General features: G+C 41.7%; 1 protein-coding gene across 1 annotated transcript in view; it reads left to right on the top strand.

The window, feature by feature from the left end:
* pkd1a (polycystic kidney disease 1a) overlaps nt 1-24,402 on the top strand; it is an 82,896-nt gene that overhangs the window by 5,576 nt on the left and 52,918 nt on the right. The window contains 7 exon segments of the mRNA XM_034102530.1: nt 17,060-17,131; nt 17,225-17,293; nt 18,343-18,414; nt 22,320-22,483; nt 22,796-23,046; nt 23,439-23,699; nt 23,802-23,976. Coding sequence (XP_033958421.1) covers nt 17,060-17,131; nt 17,225-17,293; nt 18,343-18,414; nt 22,320-22,483; nt 22,796-23,046; nt 23,439-23,699; nt 23,802-23,976 — 1,064 coding nt within the window.

Below are 24,402 nucleotides of genomic sequence, written 5' to 3'. Positions count from 1 at the left end.
CAGATGTGCTTTAATTTGAATGTTAGTGCTAACAAGCTTAGAATTAGCATGGGAAGAATAGCATGTGAGAACTGGAAACAGTGTTAGAGATGGGCCACTGTTCATTCCCATGAAAGTTGACCAGTGGCGCATGAACCCAAAAACCTGACCCTCCAGAACAAAAATAACGGGATCCTGGGATCTTTGATGATATGTTAGCAACTTAGCATCTTAGCATCACCATTTCAATGCTAATGTTAGTTGGGCCTCATAACAGTAACAGTCATAATAACATCGTAACAGTGTCGATGTTAGCATACTGACATGCCTAACACTGCTCGGACGTTGCATTGGATGCAGCTTATATGTGCTAGCAGTATGTTACTTTTTTAATGCTAGCATTGGTTGCCACCAGTTGATGTTTCTGGCCACTTCATTTAACCTGTACAGCATCTTAACATACTAGCACTTTAGTGTGTACCATGCTAACACTGGCTTGTTAGCACACTATTATTTGATATGCCCTTGTTAATGTTACCAATTAACCTGGGATTTTTGTTTGGAAGTTGCTGTAGCCATGCTGTTGGAAGGGCTATAAAGAAATGTGTACACCACTTTGAAGTTGGTCAATATTTCCCCATGTCTTGTGTTGTATGCTGTTTCTACATACATTTTGTTTCCATTCGATGGTCGGGAGTGGAAAAAGCAGTTGCACTGTTTACAGATGAGTTTAGAAGTACTGTATGTAGGGAGAGTCTTATCTGGTTTCTTAACAAAAAAAATGTGTTTGTTAAGTGTACCCTTTCCCTGGTCAGGAGGGTTGTGTGGCATCCCCATGGCACTGAGATGCACAAAGACACACTTCAGGGGTGGAGATCCTATTTTGAGACAAGTCTAGTTACAGGGAGCAACTTTGGCTTTCGCAGTCCTGAGGCTTCGCAGCTGTCAAAGAGACAACACTCAATCTCAAATTCCCCCACTTTTCTGTGGGTTTTCTATCTCTGCTTCTATCATCCATATAACCATCTAAACACCAGATATACACATACCTGCTTTAATGAAGTGGGAAAGGAAAGATTTAATCTAGTGGCCATATGTGAGGAAGAATTTGTTGTGTTACCATGGCAATTGTAACCAATGACATCACCCGCAGAAGCACAGACATTCCGAGGGGAAGATACAGGGAGTGAAGAAGAAGACGAGGCGGCTCCCATGCTTTCCACCTCTGTCTGTGTGTGTGTGTGTGTGTGTGTGTGTGTGTGTGTGTGTGTGTGTGTGTGTGTGTGTGTGTGTGTGTGTGTGTGTGTGTGTGTGTGTGTGTGTGTGTGTGTGTGTGTGTGTGTGTGTGTGTGTGTGTGTGTGTGTGTCCATGAACTAAATCATATTTAACTGCTGGTAACAGAAATGTCTTGGTTCATTATTAACTAATTCAAGCTGTGAGGGTGGTTGTTACACGGTAGACTGAAGAAGGAACTCTTTTCGCAAGAAGTCCTGGGTGTGTTTGTGTTTGTCTTGGTCCTTTTCTTAATTCTTTGTAAGTTTGTGGCATGGAAACACTTCCCTCTTCCTCAAACCTTTCATAACATTTGATGGTACAAAATAAGCTGCTTTGTCATAAACCCTCTTGTGCACATCTGGGCATCATTCACATAGTTGGCTGTAAATCTTCCCGCTGAAGCTCTGCCAGATGTGTTGACAGACGAAAACCCTGAAAAATAAACAGATATACAGACTGGAAACTCACTGGGTAACAGTTGTTTTGTGCCAGAAACTGAAAACATCAGAGTATTTCTTTCTTTGAGTTTATGGTTTCCACATCCGTTCTCTTATGAAATTACATTACACATCATGTAGGAGTTATTTTTAAACAAGGTTTAACACTGAGTAATTGACGCTTAGATTAGCACATGAAATGTTCAGCGAAATAAATTATATTACTCATCAACTGAAATGTAATAGATAGCATAGCTGATCTTAAACTGAAAAAATACACTTTCCTTTGAAATAACTCTCCATTTAAAACATTTGGTGTGGACTGTCTGTAACACACTTTGTAGTTTGCCCATTGCCAAAAAACAGCAGCTGTGTCTCAAAGCTAGCATTAATTCTGTGTCAGTGCATTCAGTGACGTTATATGGTTTTAAAAGGTACATACAGGTGTAATAGGGAGGTGTGTGGCGCAGTGGGTTGTGTGTATGTGTTCGGATCAGGGGGTCACAGGTTCAAACCCCACTGCAGTCAGCATGTCGTTGTGTCCCTGGGCAAGACACTTCACCCCAAATTGCTCCTGTGGGGATTGCTCACAGTATGTAAGTCGCTTTGGATAAAAAGCGTCTAACATGTAATGTAATAGTGCCGCACTGTTGATGTTTTCTTTTGCTTTCATCGTCAACATTCATTGATCCGTGCACAAGGTGATTGAATTGTGTATAGTTTGGTGATAAAACCATCGTTTTATTATATATCTTTAACCTGTTCAACCCTGAGCCTGTTTTTCAGGTCTCAGGCTCGAAATTGACATTCCCAGAACAAATGACCATATCTTCCCTTCTAAAAGGGTTAAATTAATAATCTTTGTTCTCAAAGTAATGATAAACCTGTGAGTTGGATGTAGAAAAGTCAGAATCAATATAGATGTTTTTTATTTTAAAGAAAATTCAGATTGAACATGGTAAAAAAAAAACAGTGGGGGCCCCAGTGCTTAAGAGGGGAGTTGCAGCCATAGGTAGACTTTGACAGCATCACAACAATTGGCTTTGGAGGTAAAAGCTAATTAGAGGCTGTTGGAAGAGTGTGGAGAAGGAAATAAAGGAGAATGAATAAAAGTAATTGCAGTCTTCCTGATTTAACGTACGCAGAGCTTCATTAGAATCCTTTGAAAGTGAGAAAATGCAAGCTGAAAAGAAACTGTTTACAATTGTCGTCACAAGGTTGAGTGTTTGACTCTAAATAGATTGCTTCTGGGTGGAGTGTCACTTCAAGAAAATACTGGCACTTATGGTGGAAAGATATAAATAGCGCACATGTAGAAAAATACACTAAACATAGCATTCTTTACTGTATACAATAAGATGAAGGCCATTGCATTACCAAGTTTCTTTAGGCATGTTAATTGTGTTGCTGCTGTATGTACTGTAAGAGTCTTTCTATGCAACAGAGAATAAATACAGCAGAGAGACAAGAGTAAAGTTCAAAACCATGTATGTTGTTGTTTTTGGGTAAAAAGGTGAGCAAATCTGACTCAATAAATGCGTAAATGCCCTCAAAACTATGATTTCCTAATTAAAGGGGCCCTTTGATGCTAATTTTCAGGTTCAGATTTGTACTGTATGGTGTGCCTCTACTGTGACATGTTCTCATGCTTTAATGTTCAAAAAGGTCTTTATTTCTCTCATACTGCCTGTGCTGCAGCACCTCTTTTCACCCTCTGTCTGAAACCAGAGCCCAGTCTCAAGGTTCAAGGTTCTTTATTTGTCATACGAACATAGCTACAGAGTAGTTATGTCGATGACAATCTTAGGTCACTGGCTTCTCCAACAGTGCAACACAATAATACAGAAAAACAGAAAAATATAGTGCAAGTAAATATTAAAAAGTAAATACAAAAAGAAAAATAGTTTAAAAAAAGTGAAGTAGTGAAATAAGAGTCTATATGCAAGCTATTGGAATGATATATTATAAATAGATACATAATTACTAAGTAGCAGATGAATGTTATGGATGTTGTTACAACAGTTTGGTCAACTGCTTAGAGATGAGCCGCACCTTAACCCATCATGTACAATGTGGGTATTGGTGCACTTTAGCCAATAGATGCCTTACTTTGTGATGTCACTATGTTACAGAATTAAAGAAAGTCCAATGGAGGCGTTTCAGGCTGTGTGTGGGTCGGAGAGAAACTCCCTCTGGAGGGAACTTTGGGATTTTAGCCTTAGTAGATCATTTACGTGCACAAAAACCAACAGACTACAGGAAAGGGAAACCCCAAAAAAGCATATTAATGCCCCTTTAAAGTAATTCATTACGGCTGCTTCATTTGACTGTGCTCAATTCAACTAATGCATGTATTTTAGGCGTTATGGTAATAATAAAATACCTACATAAGAGATTCATATTGCTCAATGACATAAAAGTCATTATATGTTTTCCACCTAATTCTCCTTTGGCTTGGGTTGTGCCACGGAGGGAATAGAAATCACACTATGACAGGTGTTCACCGCAGCAGAGGAATCATTTGGATTTCGCTTCAGCTCATAAAGCACTTGACCTTGTTGTCTCCCGCTTCACCTGCAGGAAGAAGTGGAGAGTAATGATTGGATTTTGTTCCCTTCCTTAGATATGAAAACCTAAGGCCAGAGTAGTGTTGTCACGATACCAACATTTTGGTTTCGATACCGATACCAAGTCAAGAATTGCGATTCCGATTCTTTTTCGATACTTTTCTTAAAAAAAGGGAAACACGGAATATCGGCTTTAAAGTTAGGAATAACAGATGATTTTAGCAGTCAGAACAACTAAAGCAGCAGTGTTACTAAGAACAGAAACACCAAAGAGTCACATCTAATATAAATATATATATAAAAGCATTTATTTTAATTGTGTAGCAGTGAGTTTAACATTTTGGCAGCACTGTTGAGCATTTTGAAAATGTATTTTCATGCCTCTGTGCAAGGCTTAGTCTTTCTATCTGTATAGCCACTGGTGTAAAGTAACCAAGTTCATAAACTCAAGTAGTACTTGGGTACAATTTTGAGATACTTGTACTTTATTTAAGTATTTCAATGTTTCTTTTGCTACTTTGTTCTTCTAATCCACTACAGTTCAGAGGTACATGGTGTACTTTTACTCCACTACATGTATTAATCCCTTTAGTTACTTCACAGATCTGGATGAATGATGTGAAATATAATCAAGTGTTAAATCAGACTTTAGTTCCACCTGGAGTGAATCCACAAGATTCAAACTAGCTGCACCTTTAAGAACACTCATGATCAATCATTATAAAACACATCATATATATTATTCTGAAATGGACCAATCTGCACAATGACTACTTTTACTGTCGCTACTTTAATACTTTTACTTGAGGAACATTTTGAATGCAGTACTTTTACTGTAACAGAGAATTCTACACTCTGGTGCTTCTAGTACAAGACCTGAGTACTTCTACTTTTACTGTCGCTACTTTAACTATATGTTGATGATAATAATTTTGTACTTTTATTTGAGGAACATTTTGATTTCAGGATTGTTCCTACATTCAGGTACTTCTACTTTAACTCAAGTACAAGACCCGGGTACTTCTACTTTTACTCAAGTACAAGATATATACTTATACCACCTCCGTTTATAGCCTATGAAAAAAAACGAATAGAAAACGAAGGCTAAAGCTAACGTTAGCAGATAGTGATGCTAGTTTGCTAGTTAAGTTTGCTCAACGATAATATTGCGACAGAAAAACGTTTCAGTGCACATCACGCTCTGCCGCTCCGACAGGGAGCTCTGCTCTGAACACCTGAACGGCCCGTTCACAGACTTCTGGCGTCTTTTTTGTCAACAAGCCGAGGCGCAGCGGCAGTTGCACTCCCACTTGCAGCCATGCTTCTCGTTTTCTCACATGCTCTGGCAGCTAGCACGTGGCCGCGTGCACGAGAGAGGGGAGGGACTTAGAACGTGCTTGAGAGGAGCGGGACTGCAGGCACCGCTGCAGTGCAGGGAGTGGAAGCAGAGCGCTGAACACACACGGCTCTTATTAAAACGGCGCTTTTTCATGGGAGTACTTTTCCCCGTCATTCTTAAAGTACCGATACTAATGAAACGGAGGAATCGTACCGTTTTTAACGGCAGGGTATCGCGGTACCTTTCAAGTATCGGTACACCGTGCAACACTAGGCCAGAGTGACTGTCAGTGCGCGTTTGTGTGTAGTGTGTTCAGAAACACAGTATTTGTTTGTATTCTGCTCACACTGGGCGCAGAGAGTGACAGGCATAAACATATCTCAGAATAACAGACCGCCTGCATGGTGTTCAGTTTTCATTTAATGTCCACAAAGCATTCGATTGACAATAAAAGTTCATTTTTGCAATTTCCTTTTCAATTGAAGGAATTTTATGTTGTGACCTTGTCACAGCTTAACGATTATTGCAACTGAAACATCATGAGCATGTGGAAATACGGCAAAAGCATCCCCTGATTTGATTCATAACAACCAGAAATAGCACTGTGGTCAGAGTTCATAGGGAGGAGTGGCACAGACTCACAGTTTGAAGGTCCGAGACAAATTATTCATTTTCATCTGACATTTTTCCTCTGAGCTGTCAAGGCGGCTAATGATACGCTAGACTCGAGGATGTTGCCGTCTTATTTAATTGCTGACATGCTTCATTATTGTGCACGCTGCTCTTGCTGTTCCACTTGTTGAATCAGTTTATGTGGAGCTTTCCCTCTTTTTACAAACATAGAATAAATTGTACTTCAGTGCAGCTGCCATGCAAAACGTTGTGGAGAAAGAATGGAAATAAGCATACATGTATTTACTATTTATGTCAGTGTACACAGCAGTGCCTGCAAGATTACAGATGTTTAATCTATCTGAAATGTTAAAATATGACAATTTGCAAAGTCTTATTTCCATAAAGCATGTATGCAGGTTTCAGTAGATGGAGAAGACCTTTTCAGGATGTTTGTATGAATGTGTCATTCATACAAACATCCTGAAAATACTTTTAGTTGTTGGCTTTTTTTAATACATTTGAAATGTTTGCTCAAAACATGCTTTGTGAATGTCAATAGCAAAAACTAACATGGTTACGTCATTTCTTGTAATCTTGTTTAACAAATATATGAGAACATTTCTGAAGAAATACTGCCTTCAAAAATTTGAAAATGGAACAAAACAATCCCACAATCCAATAATTCAAATTTTAAAGATGTGGAAACAAGTGCTATTGCAAAATGTGGCCGATTCATAAAAGATCAAAATGACTTTACATGTCACTTGTTAGACGCTTTTATCCAAAGCGACTTATAATTAGATAAACTAATCACTAACAGGGTGAATTATTAAGTGTTTTTTAATAGAGTAATGAATGACGGAAAGAGGAAGTGATTTTGCACACAGCCATGGTAAACATACAGTAGATGGATACTAGGGCTGCCCTCCACAAAAATGTTTTCTAGTCGACCAATTGTCTTCAATTCAGGCGATTAGTCGACTAATCGTTGCACGTATATGATGTATATAATATATTTATAAATGTCTTCTCCCAAAATAGTTTCAGTTTCAAAGGCTGATAAAGAACTTTATTATAACAGCATGGTAGGCTACACTGTGCTTCACATAGAATATAAAACAACACTGTAATAATGAACCATTGAAATATAAATTCAATGTTACACGTAGAAAGCGCATGAGAGTCAAAGTGCAACTCAAGGACGGAGAGGTCTGCCCGTCAGCGGTATTAACAGCAGAAGCTCCGGTAAGAGTTCTTAATGTGTGTGTGTGTGTGTGTGTGTGTGTGTGTGTGTGTGAACAAGCAGGGAGGACACACACTGAACATTAAGTTCTAGTTTCTATAATTCATATCTAAAAATGGCGTCAGAATGATTATATATTATAGTTCTATATGTTGATGCGATGCTAGGCTGCTGCCTGACTGCTGCTGTTTTCCTCCAATTATGAGAAAGAAACACACGTTGTCGGGATGATTAAGCTCCGTGTTTTGTTATGACCGGCGTTCAGAAAGCTGCGCTCCGATGGCGGGGATGTGCAGGCGACTATTTGCCTGCAGGGTTTAAACTCCTAATGAATTATCTTAATGACTTGGCACAGATCTAGATGAAGTGTGAGGATTTCTTCCAGCTGACGCGTCAAAGCACACGCAGCGCACAGTTTTTTACCTTTTTTATTTCCTTCTACTAATAGACTAATGAGAAATTAGTCGACAAAGATTTTTTTTCGCCGACTTACGTTTAGTCGACTAGTTGGGTGCAGCTTAATGGATAGAATCCAAATGTTAGTATTATAGTGACCCTGTTGGCCTGCTGATATTAGCATTAGCTCAAAAGATTTCTGTGCCATTCGTGAAGTTGCAGTCAATCAGAGTTCAACATTTCCCAGTTTCCAACCTCCAACATCAAAGTCTTCTAGTGCATACACATTATTTAAATAACGTATGCTGAATGTGTTCTAAATCAGGTATTATATTCCTCACTTCTTGGAAGCACAGCATAAGTTGATAGAAAGACTCATTTGCATTTCAATTTGTCCCCATTATTAAAATGTGCACATGAATGTGCTGCATTTAAGTGGAACATATTGACTGCCACTACTAAAAAGAAACTACTTAACATTTCATATTCTTTCTTCTGATGACGCCATCCTCTGAAGTCAAAGGACAAAGAAATCCCTTATTTGAAACAGCCTTTTATTAATGTGATCACACAAGATTAGACTTAAGCCAGAGAGCCCCCGGTACCGGGGGCTGCTGTGTTTTCTTTTCACAAAACTGTGTCTCAGGGCTTCTTAATATTTACAAACCTATTAATGTATCATACTCACTTAACGGGAAGAAACTCAGCTAACCGACGATACGAACCATTTTTTACCGAAACAAAACACAAGTCTCCCAAGAAGTGTTTAAATGAGCCCTGAGCGAAAAAATGCTAACATACTTAGCACTGAACTCTAGGTATAAATACCCTTATTATATATCGGATCTGCACAAACAAGATATCGATTAGCAAGCTGAGGATCCACAGATTCTAGGGGTATAAGTATCATCACTGAGCGATCTGAACTCGTGACAGGGCAAGCAAATACAGACATCACAACACAGAGCTTTACGGAGCAAAAACAGGACATTTAACGGGACGGTGGCGCAGTGGTCTGTGCATCTGATCATCAGATCAAGGGGGGTGCTGGGGAACTCCAGTTCGAAACCCGCTCCCGCCGCCACTGCGTCAGGCCGTTGTGTCCTTGGGCAAGACACTTCACCCGGATTTGCTCCTGTGGGTATTGTCCACAGTACATGTATGATACCAATGTATACTTGTAAATGCGCCTCGATGACCTCGAGGCGTGAAGATGGACGGTGTGGCGCAGTGCGCTGTGCAATGATCATCAGATCAAGGGGTGAAACCCGCCGCTGCTGCGTCTGTAAAGCCGGTGTGTCCTTGGGCAAGACACTTCACCTGAACTTGGTCCTGTGGGTATTGCCCACAGTGGTGACCATTGCATGTATGATATGTGTAATTAATGTGTATTTGTAAAGCGCTTTGAGCATCTGGAAAAGCGCTATAATAAATGTAAGGAATTATTAATTATTATTATTGTCTTACCTTAGCTGTCGTTCTGATCAAAAGTTGTGTTCAATGGCACAACGATAAAAACTCTGCTGAAGGCTAATCAATAGGTTAATCCAATGTGTCTGTGTCACTTTGAATGATTACTGATAATCCATCATTCAATTATTATGTCAATAACAGAGATTTCATATTAGCTGCTACGATAGCTACGAGAGTGTATGACAGCTTCCGGTTTGGGGCATTCTGGCTACGCATCACTCATTCACCAATGGGTAATGTTTGGATGGATTTTAGGAACTTCCCCTCGATTCTATCTATTGGCTCTAAAGGTTAAAAAGAGGTGTCAATCATCAAGATCGACCGAGGGGGGCCATAGATATGAAAAATGCACCCAAATGACCCCAGAAGTGGTTGTTTCTTTTTCTAAATCCCTCTAAAAAGGTCAGATTTCACTTGTTTTGCATCAATCTTGATACAGGGTACTTATTATATGTTATAGTTTGGATTCCTAAAGCTTTTAGTCTACTATCCCATCATTCAAGGGTGGTTTTCACTATAAGTAAGGGTTTTGTTTGGACGGACACAATAATTTACATGTTTTTACTGTGTTCAATCTAAATTTACTTTAAAATTAAAAAAAAATCTATATTGATTCTGACACTTCTACATCGAACTCACAGATGTAACCTTGCTTTGAGAAAATAGAGTATTAATTTACCCATTTTAGAAGTGAAGTTATGGTAATTTGTTCTGGGAATGTCATTTTCTAGCCTGAGACCTGAAAGACAGGCTCAGGGCTTAAAGGAATTATAATTGCGAACAATCTTTAATAAGCCCATATCTTCCAATATGCCATGCATACATCCGGCCGAAGTTCAAATGCAGTTTCAAGCCACAGTTTACAATCAAATTATTAGAATTCAAACCGACTGGCGGTCAGGTTAATAAATAATGAAAAACAGAGCATATGTCATGACTGGAATTTAATAAACTTGTGCATAATTTCAGCTCATACAAGACAGAAACCAGGTGTACATATGAATATTTAGAGTAAAGTGAGGGACCAAAAGAAGCCAATATCCATCGTGACTCTAACATTGCAATCCATTTTTTGTAAATGTGATTTTTACGTAGCTGTATTTAAAAATCGTAATGAAAGAGAAATATATGAATGTTACTTTAATCAATCACTTCCCATTTTTGTTTCTGACTTATGTTCCAATGAGCGTTTGTTTTGATATTGATGAGAGAGAAATCGCTGCAGATGACAGGTGCTTGCATTTCTTTGGTGACACATTAGACAGTGTGTTAAACTGCAGCGGGGGAAGGGGGTCTAAAGTAGTGTCGGAAAAACACAATATTAGTAGATGTTTTCAAATTTCTGCCATTGCCACAAAAAAGAAGGGAATTTCAAACTAGACTTTTGTATTTGATTTTGAGTTATGGGTTTTTGCAGTTAATGTCAATACTGAGTTTGTTATACTGAGTTGAAAATAATAACTAGTTACTTTTTTTTCTTTCTGTCGTTGTCACAAACCAGAAACACTGCGGCCGGAGCCCCATTTCTGTTTCAAGCACACATTTTATGACTTCAAGAAATGTTGGACTCACTCAGTTTCATTTACCAGAAAAAGAGTGAGCAATGAGCTCGAGACAGTGTTACAGCTAGTGTTGCACGGTGTACCGATACTTGAAAGGTACCGCGATACCCTGCCGTTAAAAACGGTACGATTCCTCCGTTTCATTAGTATCGGTACTTTAAGAATGACGGGGAAAAGTACTCCGTGTGTGTGTGTTCAGCGCTCTGCTTCCACTCCCTGCACTGCAGCCGTGCCTGCAGTCCCGCTCCTCTCAAGCACGTTCTAAGTCCCTCCCCTCTCTCGTGCACGCGGCCACGCGCTAGCTGCCAGAGCATGTGAGAAAACGAGAAGCATGGCTGCAAGTGGGAGTGCAACTGCCGCTGCGCCTCGGCTTGTTGACAAAAAAGACGCCAGAAGTCTGTGAACGGGCCGTTCAGGTGTTCAGAGCAGAGCTCCCTGTCGGAGCAGCAGAGCGTGATGTCCACTAAAAAGTGTTTCTGTCGCAATATTATCGTTGAGCAAACTTAACTAGCAAACTAGCATCACTATCTGCTAACGTTAGCTTTAGCCTTCGTTTTCTATTAGTTTTTTTCATAGGCTATAAACGGAGGTGGTATAAGTATATATCTTGTACTTGAGTAAAAGTAGAAGTACCCAGGTCTTGTACTTGAGTTAAAGTAGAAGTACCAGAATGTAGGAACAATCCTGCAATCAAAATGTTCCTCAAATAAAAGTACAAAATTATTATCATCAACATATAGTTAAAGTAGCGACAGTAAAAGTAGAAGTGCTCAGGTCTTGTACTAGAAGCACCAGAGTGTAGGAATACTCTGTTACAGTAAAAGTACTGCATTCAAAATGTTCCTCAAGTAAAAGTATTAAAGTAGCGACAGTAAAAGTAGTCATTGTGCAGATTGGTCCATTTCAGAATAATATATATGATGTGTTTTATAATGATTGATCATGAAAGTGTTCTCAAAGCTGGTGAAGGTGCAGCTAGTCTGAAGTACTTTGTAGACTGCAGGGCAGCTGGTGGATTTACTCCAGGTGGAACTAAAGTCTGATTTAACACTTGGTTATATTTCACATCATTCCTCCACATCTGTGAAGTAACTAAAGGTATTAAATATATGTAGTGGAGGAAAAGTACACCATGTACCTCTGAACCGTAGTGGACTAGAAGTACAAAGTAGCAAAAGAAACATTGAAATACTTAAATAAAGTACAAGTATCTCAAAATTGTACCCAAGTAGTACTTGAGTTTATGAACTTAGTTACTTTACACCACGGGCTATACAGATAGAAAGACTAAGCCTTGCACAGAGGCATGAAAATACATTTTCAAAATGCTCAACAGTGCTGCCAAAATTATAAACTCACTGCTACACAATTAAAATAAATGCTTTTATATATATTTATATTAGATGTGACTCTTTGGCGTTTCTGTTCTTAGTAACACTGCTGCTTTAGTTGTTCTGACTGCTAAAATCATCTGTTATTCCTAACTTTAAAGCCGATATTCCGTGTTTCCCTTTTTTTAAGAAAAGTATCGAAAAAGAATCGGAATCGCAATTCTTGACTTGGTATCGGTATCGAAACCAAAATGTTGGTATCGTGACAACACTAGTTACAGCAGTTCTGTTTTTCCTGCATTCATTGACAGCATGTAAGCGTGTGTGTGTGTGTGTGTGTGTGTGTGTGTGTGTGTGTGTGTGTGTGTGTGTGTGTGTGTGTGTGTGTGTGTGTGTGTGTGTGTGTGTGTGTGTGTGTGTGTGTGTGTGTGTGTGTGTGTGTGTGTGTGTGTGTGTGTGTGTGTGTCTGTGTGCGCTTTACTTCGAGTGAGTGTGTTAAACCGCTGCACACAGCTGCCCTTCACTTGCCAGCTGGACACCCGACGACCCAGGCAGCAGCAGCTGGAAAAATGGACAGAATGTTCTAAAGAGTAGAGTGTTTGCGACCCAGTCAGAGTCCAAGAAGCAAAACGTTTTTTTAGACTAAACCTGTTCATTTAACATCCCAGACTCCTCGTTCTCCTGATTTCATGCTCCCTCTCTTCGTGCAGTATCGGGAAAGTAGGCCCTTACTTGTTGTGACCCATGCTGGCAGCTCTCACATTAAGCAGAGTGGAGGCAGTAAGACAGGCGCCCAAGGGACACGCAGCTCACAGTAGGGGCGATTGTTCTCCATACCTGGCATCACTGCTAGTCTCCCACTTCATCGTCTGCTTACCTTTACCACCTGCCTTCTCCCTCTCCAACTCCATCTCATTTCGTCCAGCATTCCCTCCCGTCAGACTGTCTGCCCAACATTTGAACATAAACAAAGCAGCAGAGGGAGGGAAATAAAGGGAGAAAGAAATTGTGAGAAGTGACTGGGGGAGGGAGGGAGGAATCAGGCAGGCATGCTGAGGGGGATGAAAGCGACCGCAGAGCAGTCTGTGTTTAGTGGGTTAGTGGAGCGCTGGCCTTCACTTACGGGGACCACTTGGCCACCGCCATGCAGCAGATACCGGTCCGTCCCACCATCAGACCTACATCACAGTTGTGTGCAGAAGAAAGTCCAGCAGATATCAATCTACTTCAGTGGCTTTCTTTTGTCTTTTTCATTTCCTCCATCCCACCTCAGATTGATTTGTACCTCTCCAGAGCTCATACCCACTCCTTGTGTGTGTGTGTGTGTGTGTGTGTGTGTGTGTGTGTGTGTGTGTGTGTGTGTGTGTGTGTGTGTGTGTGTGTGTGTGTGTGTGTGTGTGTGTGTGTGTGTGTGTGTGTGTGTGTGTGTGTGTGTGTGTGTGTGTGTGTGTGTGTGTGTGTGTGTGTGTGTGTGTGTGTGTGTGTGTGTGTGTGTGTTCTTATCCTCCAGCTCAGAATAAGTGGCACCAGACAGGCCTTATAAGGAGTGGTTAGATCATTGGCCACACCGTTAGTAAAACAGAACCATATGTGTGCTGTGTGTGTGTGTGTGTGTGTGTGTGTGTGTGTGTGTGTGTGTGTGTGTGTGTGTGTGTGTGTGTGTGTGTGTGTGTGTGTGTGTGTGTGTGTGTGTGTGTGTGTGTGTGTGTGCGTTCGTGTGTGTGTGTGTGTGTGTGTGTGTGTGTGTGTGCGTTCGTGTGTGTGTGTGTGTGTTCGTGTGTGTATGTGTGCGTAAGTAAAACCATGTGTGTCCAGAGGTAGCTGAGAGAACAGGAGCCTGTTGCTAATAGTCATTGTGAAGGTCACATTATATGGTCATGTTAAACACACACACACACACACACACACAAACACACTTCCTCTACCTAATCTCCTTTTGTGTATGCAGCGAATCCCACAAGTTCATATTTTCTGCATAAATTGCATAATAGTTTTACACACACACACACACACACACACACACACACACACACACACACACACACACAAGCACACACACACAACTTGCCTAAAGGTAGAGAGCATCACATACTGCGAGGTGTCAGCCTAATGTGTGAATGATCAGCTTGTGGGCGGCGCGTCTCAATGTTGTCCTGTTTCATCTGCTGATGGGTTTAGCAGAGGAGATCTCTCTCCCTCTCTCTCCCTCTCTGTCTCCATCTTTCTTACACAGCGTGTCTGGAATGTACAGATGTTTCCTTTTGGGAATGGGCGTCCTGCTCTGTTCACACACACACATAGAAAGACAGAGAGCGAGGAGAAAGGGGCGTACATTCCCATACACTCAACACATTTTCCTGTTTTAGACTTTGATTTTTAATCGTTGCTGTGAAATTAGCTGAACACACTCCAGGCTGGTGCTTTCTTGTCGCCTCTTGCTTCTTGTCTCCTTGTTCTTTCTTCTCTCACTTTTGTCTGGTCCTAAAGTGCAGCTGAGGCTTTCCTGCGAAGGCACACAGGAGACCGAAGCCACTTAACTAAGCTTGACTCCGTCCTGCTTCTTCTTCTGCTCCCCTTGTCTCCACAACTCCTGAACTGACTCGGTGATCAGTAGTGTTTACTTTCTATGTACTGAACACACTTTTGACCTTGTGCTTGCACTGCAAAGTATGTGCATGTATACTTGATCTTGTTCACACTGGAGCAATAAATCAGCCAGGCTTGTAGTATATTGGCCCGTATAAATGTAATGCAGATTTACTGCATTGCCATTGCCTCATAGTTTGACCGATTAGTAACACAGGATTATTATACAGAAATGCCAAAGATATGTTACATAGCTCCCCATTAGGGAGAATTTGATCTGTATGCATTCCAACTTTAAAATCACTCAATACTAAGGTTGGTCCCAATTTTTCAATAACCAAGGATTCTTGGCTCAAATAATAGCAGTATATCAGCATTTACCTATCCATTATTGATATCAGTTTCGGCTATCACTATCATGTTTGTTTTTTTAAATAACACTTAGTAAATCAAATGTCCATTAACATTAGTAGAAGAAAATATGTACACTTGAAATTAAAAAATGCATATAAATGTCCTGAAATGGAATTGTTAGTATGCCTCTCCTGCATCTTAATTCTTTTTTCTCATTAAACATATTTCAGCGTTTTTAAAACGAATACGGAACATTTGAGATATTCCTTACTATGTGAAGTACCGTCTGCTGGTTCTCACTGTTCTGCTCATCTTCATTTACTCCCTTTTCTATTGTTGGAAAGACTGTGTGTGTTAATGAAGTGCTTTATGTGGGCGTGTGACATTTACATTGTCATTTGCCGTCTTATCTGCCTTCCATTCACATCCTGCCTCACAGGGGTTTATTTCCTACTGAATAATTCAAGTGATCCCCCGTAACTCACAGACCAAAGTAGCCAAAGGAACCCACTAATCTCGTTATTATGACAATATAAATTATTTTCATTGGAGGTTTACAACTTTTGGAACTATTTTGGGATCTTGATGGTGTAAACAGACAGTGAAATTACTCTTGATTCGTGATCAATGAAGTGTTTTGGACTATCAATACAGCTTCAAAAACCCTTTGTTGTACGTCATAGTTGTTGATACTGTATGTGTTGCATAATGGGGAATGTTGTTTGGATGCCTTGGCCTCTGCTTCTTTGATGATGAACAATATAATGTTTTAATTAATCTTTTAGGAGTCCTCCAACTTGGTAAAATAGCAACCATCATGACCCCAGTTTGTATTTGGCTGGGGACTATTTTCTGCCACTTGCTCGAAAATACTGTTCGTGCTACTTTATGAGTTAAAAGTACATATGGACTGAAAATCTTCAAGGTTGGCAATATCAAAGAAAAGTATTTTTTAAGTTAAGTTAAGAAAAAAGGATAGTGATATGTGACATATGTGATAAAAAAAAAACACAGAACAGGTTGCATTGTTGTTGTAGGGCTGTCATGGTTTCTGAGTTACACTACATGATTATTGTGGCCAAAATGAATTACTATAAGAATATTAACAAGAGATTAAATAAAATATGTATTAATGCTATCAGTAAATATCAACTTTAACTTTACATATTGTGTTTTTTGTTTCTTCTTTGTCAAAACAATTGAACTCAAAATAGTGTTGGCAGTGGAGAGGAATTCTCCAACCATCACTGCACAACAAGAACTTATTTTGTAGTTTAATTAATAACTTAATAAATTATTAAAAGGGGCTGGATTATTTAATCATGTACATTATAAAACTATCAATATTAAATTGCTTTATAAGCTATCGTCAGTACAGGTATACACCCCTTGTTCATAGTATTGTGTCCTCCAGCATTTGTACTGTACATTTTATTTAGGGTGTATGTTATCTTCGATAAAGATGAACCTTTATTGATCCCATAGGGGAAATTGAGTTTTCCACTCTGTATACACAGTGTAGATACATATATATACACTGTGTTTAGTGGGTTATATCTACACCGTATATGTTTAACACACACACAGTACAGCACAAATACACACATGCATTGGAATACATGTACAGTATATGCATTATAGAAGTGGCACCTTTCCAGTCCACACTCTGTATTTGTTGAGTCTGATTGGGAATTGAACCGCCAACCCTTCGGTTAGTCCCTACAGACGGAGCTACTGTTATATGTTTCTCTTTGGAATTTTAAAATGTAATTTCCCAGCACATGCACACCCACAGTTAAATAAATGGTGTCGCCTGAAGATGATTGTGTGATTTTGTGTGCCTGCAATCATCTTGCCCTGTCATGCATTTTAAATGTGGACATGTCGGTTTGTTCCCGCAGAGACCTTTCCAGGAACCACATCTCCTCCCTTGATACCAGCCTGCTAGATCGTCTCACTGGCCTCCGAGAGCTGTGAGTATGCAAGGCAGTTAAATATTCATATACAGTTTTGACCCATCTGTCTGCATCTCTCTTGATATATGTAACTATACATCTATCTTTTAGGTATCTCCAAGGAAACAGGATCAGTGTTCTCCCGAGGGGAGTATTCTGCTGCGGACCGCTGTCGATCCTGTGAGTACAAAGTCAAGAGCAGATGAGGACCTTTGCAAACCCAAGGTCGAGAGTAGAGGAGGATGACGAAGATGAAAACAAATAAATAGTAGGGAGAAAGGTCTGGTTTAGTCTGGATTTAAGTAGGCAGAAATCCCTGGAGAAAGCTATCTGGACCGGAGAGCAATCACACAAAAACATACACACACACACACTGTATACTGTATACTACAAACACACATACCCACACATGTACGCACACACACATACCAATCACGGCACGATTAAGTTCAATTACTGCTAACTGCTCCAGGCTCCTACTACCTCCTTCCACCCCCCCCGCCCCATTTCTCCCTCTCCCTCCAACCATTACCTTATTTCTTCCACCCACTGAATGGCGATTTGTGTGTGTGTGTGTGTGTGTGTGTGTGTGTGTGTGCGTGTGTGTGTGTGTGTGTGTGTGTGTGTGTGTGTGTGTGTGTGTGTGTGTGTGTGTGTGTGTGTGTGTGTGTGTGTGTGTGTGTGTGTGTGTGTGTGTGTGTGTGTGTGTGTGTGTGTGTGTGTGTGTGTGTGTGTGTGTGTGTGTGTGTGTGTGTGTGTGTGTTGAGAGAGGAGTGGTGGTTTCCATCAGTTCCTTCCAAAACCGCCACACAACGGCCCCATTATGTAGCCTACTGGATAGAGAAGAGAGGGAGGGAGTTAAGAAAAAGAAAGAGAGTAGTATGGAAACAAAGCGGAAAGAAACAAGTCTAACTCTTACTCAGCACTTCAGATGTTTTGGATTTAGTTAATTTGGCGTTATATATCTGATGCAGTTTTTATGAAGAAGATGTGAAAATGCCCTATACATTGATCAACACATTTTGTGTGATTGCAACAATTAGAGAATAACATAGAAGAATCAGCTTCACATCTCCAATCATCCAATGACCCTATTTCTGTTGTCAATAACAGACACCACCACACAACAATTATTTATCACATAATGACAGTACCATATGAATTGCCACCAATCAGAAATTCAATAAAAGACTTGTTTGAATATGAATTCTGCTTTGTGTGTTCTGCAGCGATTTGAGCAACAATGTCATCCCCACCATAGAAGAAAGAATATGTGACAACCTTTGCAACTTAACTCAAATGTAAGTAATCACAGTTACTTCTTTCTTTCTTTCTCTGCATCTCTTTGTGTCTTGTCTTTCCAAAAAACAAAAAAAATCAGATGATCATTCAAATATTATTAGACATTACATTACATTACATTGCATTTAGCTGACGCTTTTATCCAAAGCGACTTACAATAAGTGCATTCGACCTGGAAGACACAACCTTGAAGAAAACAGAATCATATAAGTACATCAGGTTTCATAGAGCCAACCATTTCAAGTGCTACTCAACTGGCTATAGATAAGCCAGTCCTTTATTAGTATATAAGTGCTCTGTTAGCAGTTCCTTGTTAGTAATTCTATCGCTCGAGGTGGAGTCGAAAGAGATGAGTTTTCAGTCTGCGCCGGAAGGTGTGTAAGCTTTCTGCGGTCCTGATTTCAATGGGGAGCTCATTCCACTATTTTGGAGCCAGGATAGAAAACCCACGTGTTTTTGCTGATGGGAACTTGGGTCCCCCTCGCAGCGAGGGTGCAGCGAGTCCTTTGGCTTATGCAGAGCGTAGAGCACGCGCTGGGGTGTACAGTTTAACCATGTCCTGGATGTAGGAAGGGCCAGATCCATTCGCAGTATGGTACGCAAGTACCAGTGTTTTGAAGTGAATTCTAGCAGTTACCGGAAGCCAATGAAGGGAGCGGAGGAGTGGAGTGGTGTGGGAAAATGTAGGAAGGTTGAAGACCAGACGAGCCGCTGCATTCTGGATGAGCTGCAGAGGTCGGATGGCACATGCAGGTGGACCAGCCAGGAGGGAGTTGCAGTAGTCTAGGCGTGAGGTGACGAAAGCCTGGACCAGAAGCTGGGTCGCTTTCTGGGTCAGCTGGGGACGTATCTTCCTGATGTTGTAAAGCGTGTATCTGCAGCAGCGGGTTGTAGCAGCGATGTTTGCAGTGAAGGACAGGTTGTTATCTAGGATCACACCCAGATTCCTTGCAGTCTGAGTCGGGGAAACAACAGAGGTGCCGATGTTGATAGTCAGGTCAAGAGTGGGACAATCTTTTCCCGGAAGGAAAAGCAGTTCAGTTTTGTCAAGGTTGAGCTTGAGGTGGTGAGCAGACATCCACTGAGAGATGTTCGCTAAACAAGCAGAGATGCGTGCGACGACCTGGGTCTCTGAGCGGGGAAAGGACAGAATTAATTGGGTGTCGTCAGCGTAGCAGTGGTATGAAAAACCATGCGGGTTAATGACTGATCCGAGCGAGTTTGTGTACAGGGAGAAGAGGAGGGGACCAAGAACAGAGCCCTGAGGGACCCCTGTAGTTAATTGACAAGGGTCGGACTCGGACCCTCTCCAAGTTACCCTGTAGGTATGGTCTTTGAGGTATGAGGTGAGGAGGGAAAGTGCAGAGCCTGAAACTCCAAGTTCTTGGAGAGTGCGAAGGAGGATCTGATGGTTCACCGTGTCGAATGCAGCAGACGGGTCCAACAGGATGATGACAGAGGAGAGGGATGCTGCTTTAGTAGTGTGCAGTTCCTCAGTGACAGCAATGAGAGCAGTTTCTGTGGAGTGGCCTGCCTTGAAACCAGACTGGTGCGGATCCAGAAGGTTGTTCTGATGGAGATAACAGGAGAGTTGTTTAAAGACAGCGCGTTCAAGTGTTTTAGACAGGAACGGGAGGAGAGAGACAGGCCTGTAGTTTATAACATCAGACGGGTTGAGAGTGGGTTTCTTCAGGAGAGGGTTTACTCTTGCCTCCTTGAGACTGTTTTGAAAGTGACCAGAAGTTAGAGAAGTGTTGATGAAATGGGTGAGAAACGGTAGAATATCAGGAGCGATAGTCTGAAGGAGGTTTGAGGGGATAGGGTCCAGAGGACAGGGGGTAGGGCGGGCAGAGGTAATGAGGGTAAGAACCTCACTTGGAGAAAGAGGGGAAAAGGAGGTTAGTGTGCGGGTGGAAGGAGGGTCTGGTGACCCGGCGGTGAGTAAAGGTGAGTCAGAAAAAGAAGAGCGAATATCATCAACCTTTTTTTCAAAGTGGTTAACAAAGTCGCTTGACAGAAGGGAGGAGGGGGGAGGGGCTTTGGGAGGGTCCAAGAGGGTGGAGAAGATGGAAAATAGTTTTTTAGGATTGGAATAGGAAGATTGGATCTTATCTTGAAAGAAAGTGCTTTTTGCCTGAGAGATCGAAGCAGAGAAAGAGGAGAGGAGAGCCTGATAGGTTAGGAGGTCGTCGCGGTGTTTGGATTTCCACCGTTTCCGCTCTGCTGCCCGAAGGACGGTTCTATTAGCACGCAGTGCGTCATTTAGCCAGGGAGCAGGAGGGGACTGACGAGCCTGCCGAGATGTGAGAGGACAGAGAGAGTCCAGAGAGGATGAGAGAGTAGAGAGGAGAGTTTCCGCAGCAGAGTTTGGAGGCAGGAGTTGGAAGGAGTCAGAGGAAGCGACGGCTGAGAGCACCGATGAGGCAAAGGTAGAGGGGGAGAGGGAACGGAGGTTACGGCGGACAGGTGCAGGATGAGAAGAGATTAGTTTGTTATGTTTGGAAAGAGGTAGAGAGAATGAAATGAAGAAGTGATCGGAGGTGTGGAGCGGGTTTACAGAGAGGTTAGAAGTAGCGCAGTTCCTTGAGAATATGAGATCAAGGACATTGCCAGCTTTATGAGTTGGTGGGGACGGAGACAGTGAGAAAGCAAAGGCGGTTAACAGAGATGTTAGTTCGTCTATCTTCCCTGTCTGGAGGTTGAAGTCTCCGAGAAGTACAGCGGGAGGGCCAGTTTCAGGGATGTGTGAGAGGAGATGATCTAATTCCTCCAAGAAGTCCCCCAAGGCTCCTGGTGGACGGTAGAGAACAACAATGGTTAATTGTATAGGATGGGTTACTGTTACGGCATGGAATTCAAAGGTGGAAGGAGCGAAGTTAGGTAGCTTGAAGAGGGAAAAGCTCCATTTGGGAGAGAGCAGGAGACCAGTGCCACCTCCTCTGCCAGTGGGTCTGGGTGTATGGGAGAAGGAATATGCTGTGGAGAGAGCTGCTGGGGTGGATGTGTTGAATGGAGTAATCCAAGTGTCAGTGAGAGCAAGGAAATCCAGGGACTGCAGGGAAGCGTAGCCAGAGATGAAGTCAGCCTTAGGAACAGCTGACTGGCAGTTCCACAGGCCGCCTGAAACTAGATGTTGGATGTCAGTGGAGCACGTGGGATAGACGAGAGCAGGCCGGTTATAGCGATTAGGAGATACACAGGGCCAGTGATAATTGCGAGAAGACAGATGAACAGGAATGGAGAAAATACACATGATTATAGCCTGAGGGGCTAAAAAACTAAAGAAAATAAAAATAAGACACCAGCAGTACTTAGCTCAATCAGAGTAGGATTTGCCTCCTCTTTGCCACCCTCGTGACTCCCGCAGGACTCCAATGTCTTTGTCGGTCTTCGGCTGTCTGACGCTGAAGCTGACCCTATTTGTACACCGATGTATTAAAGCATTATGTTACGCCTCTGATCACACATGCTTAGATAAGCAGCATGTTTCCAGTTACCTCGCCTACGCTCAAGATGAATGAAGCTTTATTTCAGACTTGTTTTTTTCTTGAAAGGTTTTTCTCTCCCACTTCCATCTATTGCTCCATGTATTTACCCTGCTTTTTTTAAGTTGTTACGAGTTAAGACCAGTGCATTTTCTGTGGTTATGCTAACACTAGCATATAACTTTTATGACCAATTGTGGAAAATCCCACTGCCTAATTAGTTAGCTAATTGCATTAGAAGACTCCAAATGTTCTACCATAGTTGTTGTAGCTTATTAAAAATTAATTTGAAATAATGGATTCCAGCTTTATTGCTCTTTTTTTTACCATGAGCCCATACCATACAATTTGATTAACATGTAAACATCTCATGTTTCCCCATGAATGATCCCCTTCCTCCCTGTCCTCCTCTCCCCCAGTGACCTGAGCAGTAACCCCTTTGATTGTGACTGTAAGCTGTTTCGGCTGGTTAGCTGGCTCCAGGAGAAAGGGGTGCGGGTTCGACGCCCGGACGCCATGCTCTGCAACCATCCTCCTGAGCTGCGACACCGACCCCTGCTCAACGTCAGCCTGCTCACCTGTGGTACGAAGCACGTTGCAGAGATGCTACATTAATATACCTACAATAAAGTCACACAAGGAAAGAAAGTACAAAATAAATCCTTGCAAATGCTAATTCATTTGACATTTTCGGCTTTTTTTTGTTTAAATCAAATCCAAATGATTGTAATCATATTATGCAATCTTTGTGGTGAGAAATACCGACACCAGAGGATTAAACTTCTCAGTAGTTGAGCTCTTTGATAGTTGTTTGCTGGTTTGGACAGATTATAATTGATCATAAGACAAAATATATTTTCACTGTGTTGTCTGAAAACCTTTCCTTCTCCTCCAGGTCTGAACTATGCAGGTTGTCTTGAGGACAGCAGCAGTGGAGGAGGGGGACGGAGCGAGCTTGTTATCTTCTCTTCCTCCACACCCGGAAACTTCACGCGTAAACAGTGTAACAGTGTGTGTTTTGCTGCATCCCACCTCTACGGGGGCTTGGGGGCGAGGAACGAGTGCCTCTGCAGCACAAACTCGGAGCCGAACTTGATCAGCGAGTCTCAGTGTTCTGCCGCCTGTACAAACTCCCATGTAATGAAGGTATGCAGCACACAAAATGTTATGATTAAACTCTGAGGAAGTGTAGTTCCCTCCTCTTGCTTTGTTTCTTCTTCTGTAAACACACCATTCAGGATTTCCTCGACCCCTTCCTTTAATCAACCAACAACTTCCTTCTGGGGCTTGAATGACTTCCCTTCATCCACAGATTCAGTTCCTTGTGGCGCTTGACTGTATAACTCAAGTTATCCACAATTCTAAATTGGAGATAAAGATTTTTAAATCAGAGCAGATTATTTGTTTTATTAAGTTTTAATTTAAAACCATAAAAATAATAAAACCATAGACTTCTGAACATTTAAAATAATTGACTTTCAATGAATCATATTAACACAAAGACCTCCTCTTCCTCACATGGTTTCCTCTCTGTGCAGGAATGCGGGTGGGCTCAGGCTCATGACGTGTTTGCGGTGGCCTTCGCCGTCTCACTGAACTTTCTCTCACTGCAAAGCGTGCACGACCACATCAGTTTCTCCGCTACGTCCTCTGTCACTCCAGTGATGCTAACCTGGGACTTTGGTGACCATTCTCCTCGGGTCGACCAAGCAGGAACAGAGGTCACAGCAGCAACTCACAAATACGGACTTCCAGGACAATATTCGATCAGTTTGACGGCCTCGGCTGGAAACAAGGAGGTGAGAGAGAAAGGATATCAAAGAACAGCTATTTTTATGTTTTTTAAACCTTGTTGTCAACATGTATTTTAATACCTTGTGTTTTATGTTTACGTTTTTGAGATCTTTGCACAAGGAGAAGTGACCGTGACCGTGACACTTCCTCCCAAGCTGGAGCTGCGCTGTCCTCCTCTGGCTGTGGCCAATAAGAGCCTAGAGTTCACACTTGTCAGCTGGGGGGCTGTCAGCATGGATGTGGACTGGAAGATTTCCAAGGATGGTGTCCAAGTTGCCAAAGGTAGAATACAGTAGCTCTGTGGGAAAAATAACATGATCGAAAACAGGATAAATGTCTTTCAACATTCAAGAGTTATATAGACACAAAAACACACTCACAATACACAGACAACCTACCCCCCTTAATTCATCTCCCAGAACCCCTCCTTCATACCCTCTCATCCTTGCGATAAGATTTCCTGGATTTAGCTGATTTATCAGTGTGCCACAAAGAAGCAGACTAACTTTAGCAGAAAGAGACAGACCCAGAAAGCACAAGGCAATATATTCACTTATGTGAGTAACTTGAGGAGAACATTTTGAAATAGGAAAGGCAAAACATGTTGCAGTCCGGCTGTGACTATTTGTGACCTTGTATCTGAGTAAGGCCACTCTCTTAAAGGTGGGGTCGGTAAGTTTCAGAAACCGGCTCGAGATACACTTTTTG

Source organism: Pseudochaenichthys georgianus, chromosome 1 (genome assembly GCF_902827115.2).
Source record: "Pseudochaenichthys georgianus chromosome 1, fPseGeo1.2, whole genome shotgun sequence".
NCBI lineage: Eukaryota > Metazoa > Chordata > Actinopteri > Perciformes > Channichthyidae > Pseudochaenichthys > Pseudochaenichthys georgianus.
The sequence above is the reverse complement of the archived record's forward strand: the minus strand, read 5'-3'. Positions and strand labels throughout refer to the sequence as shown.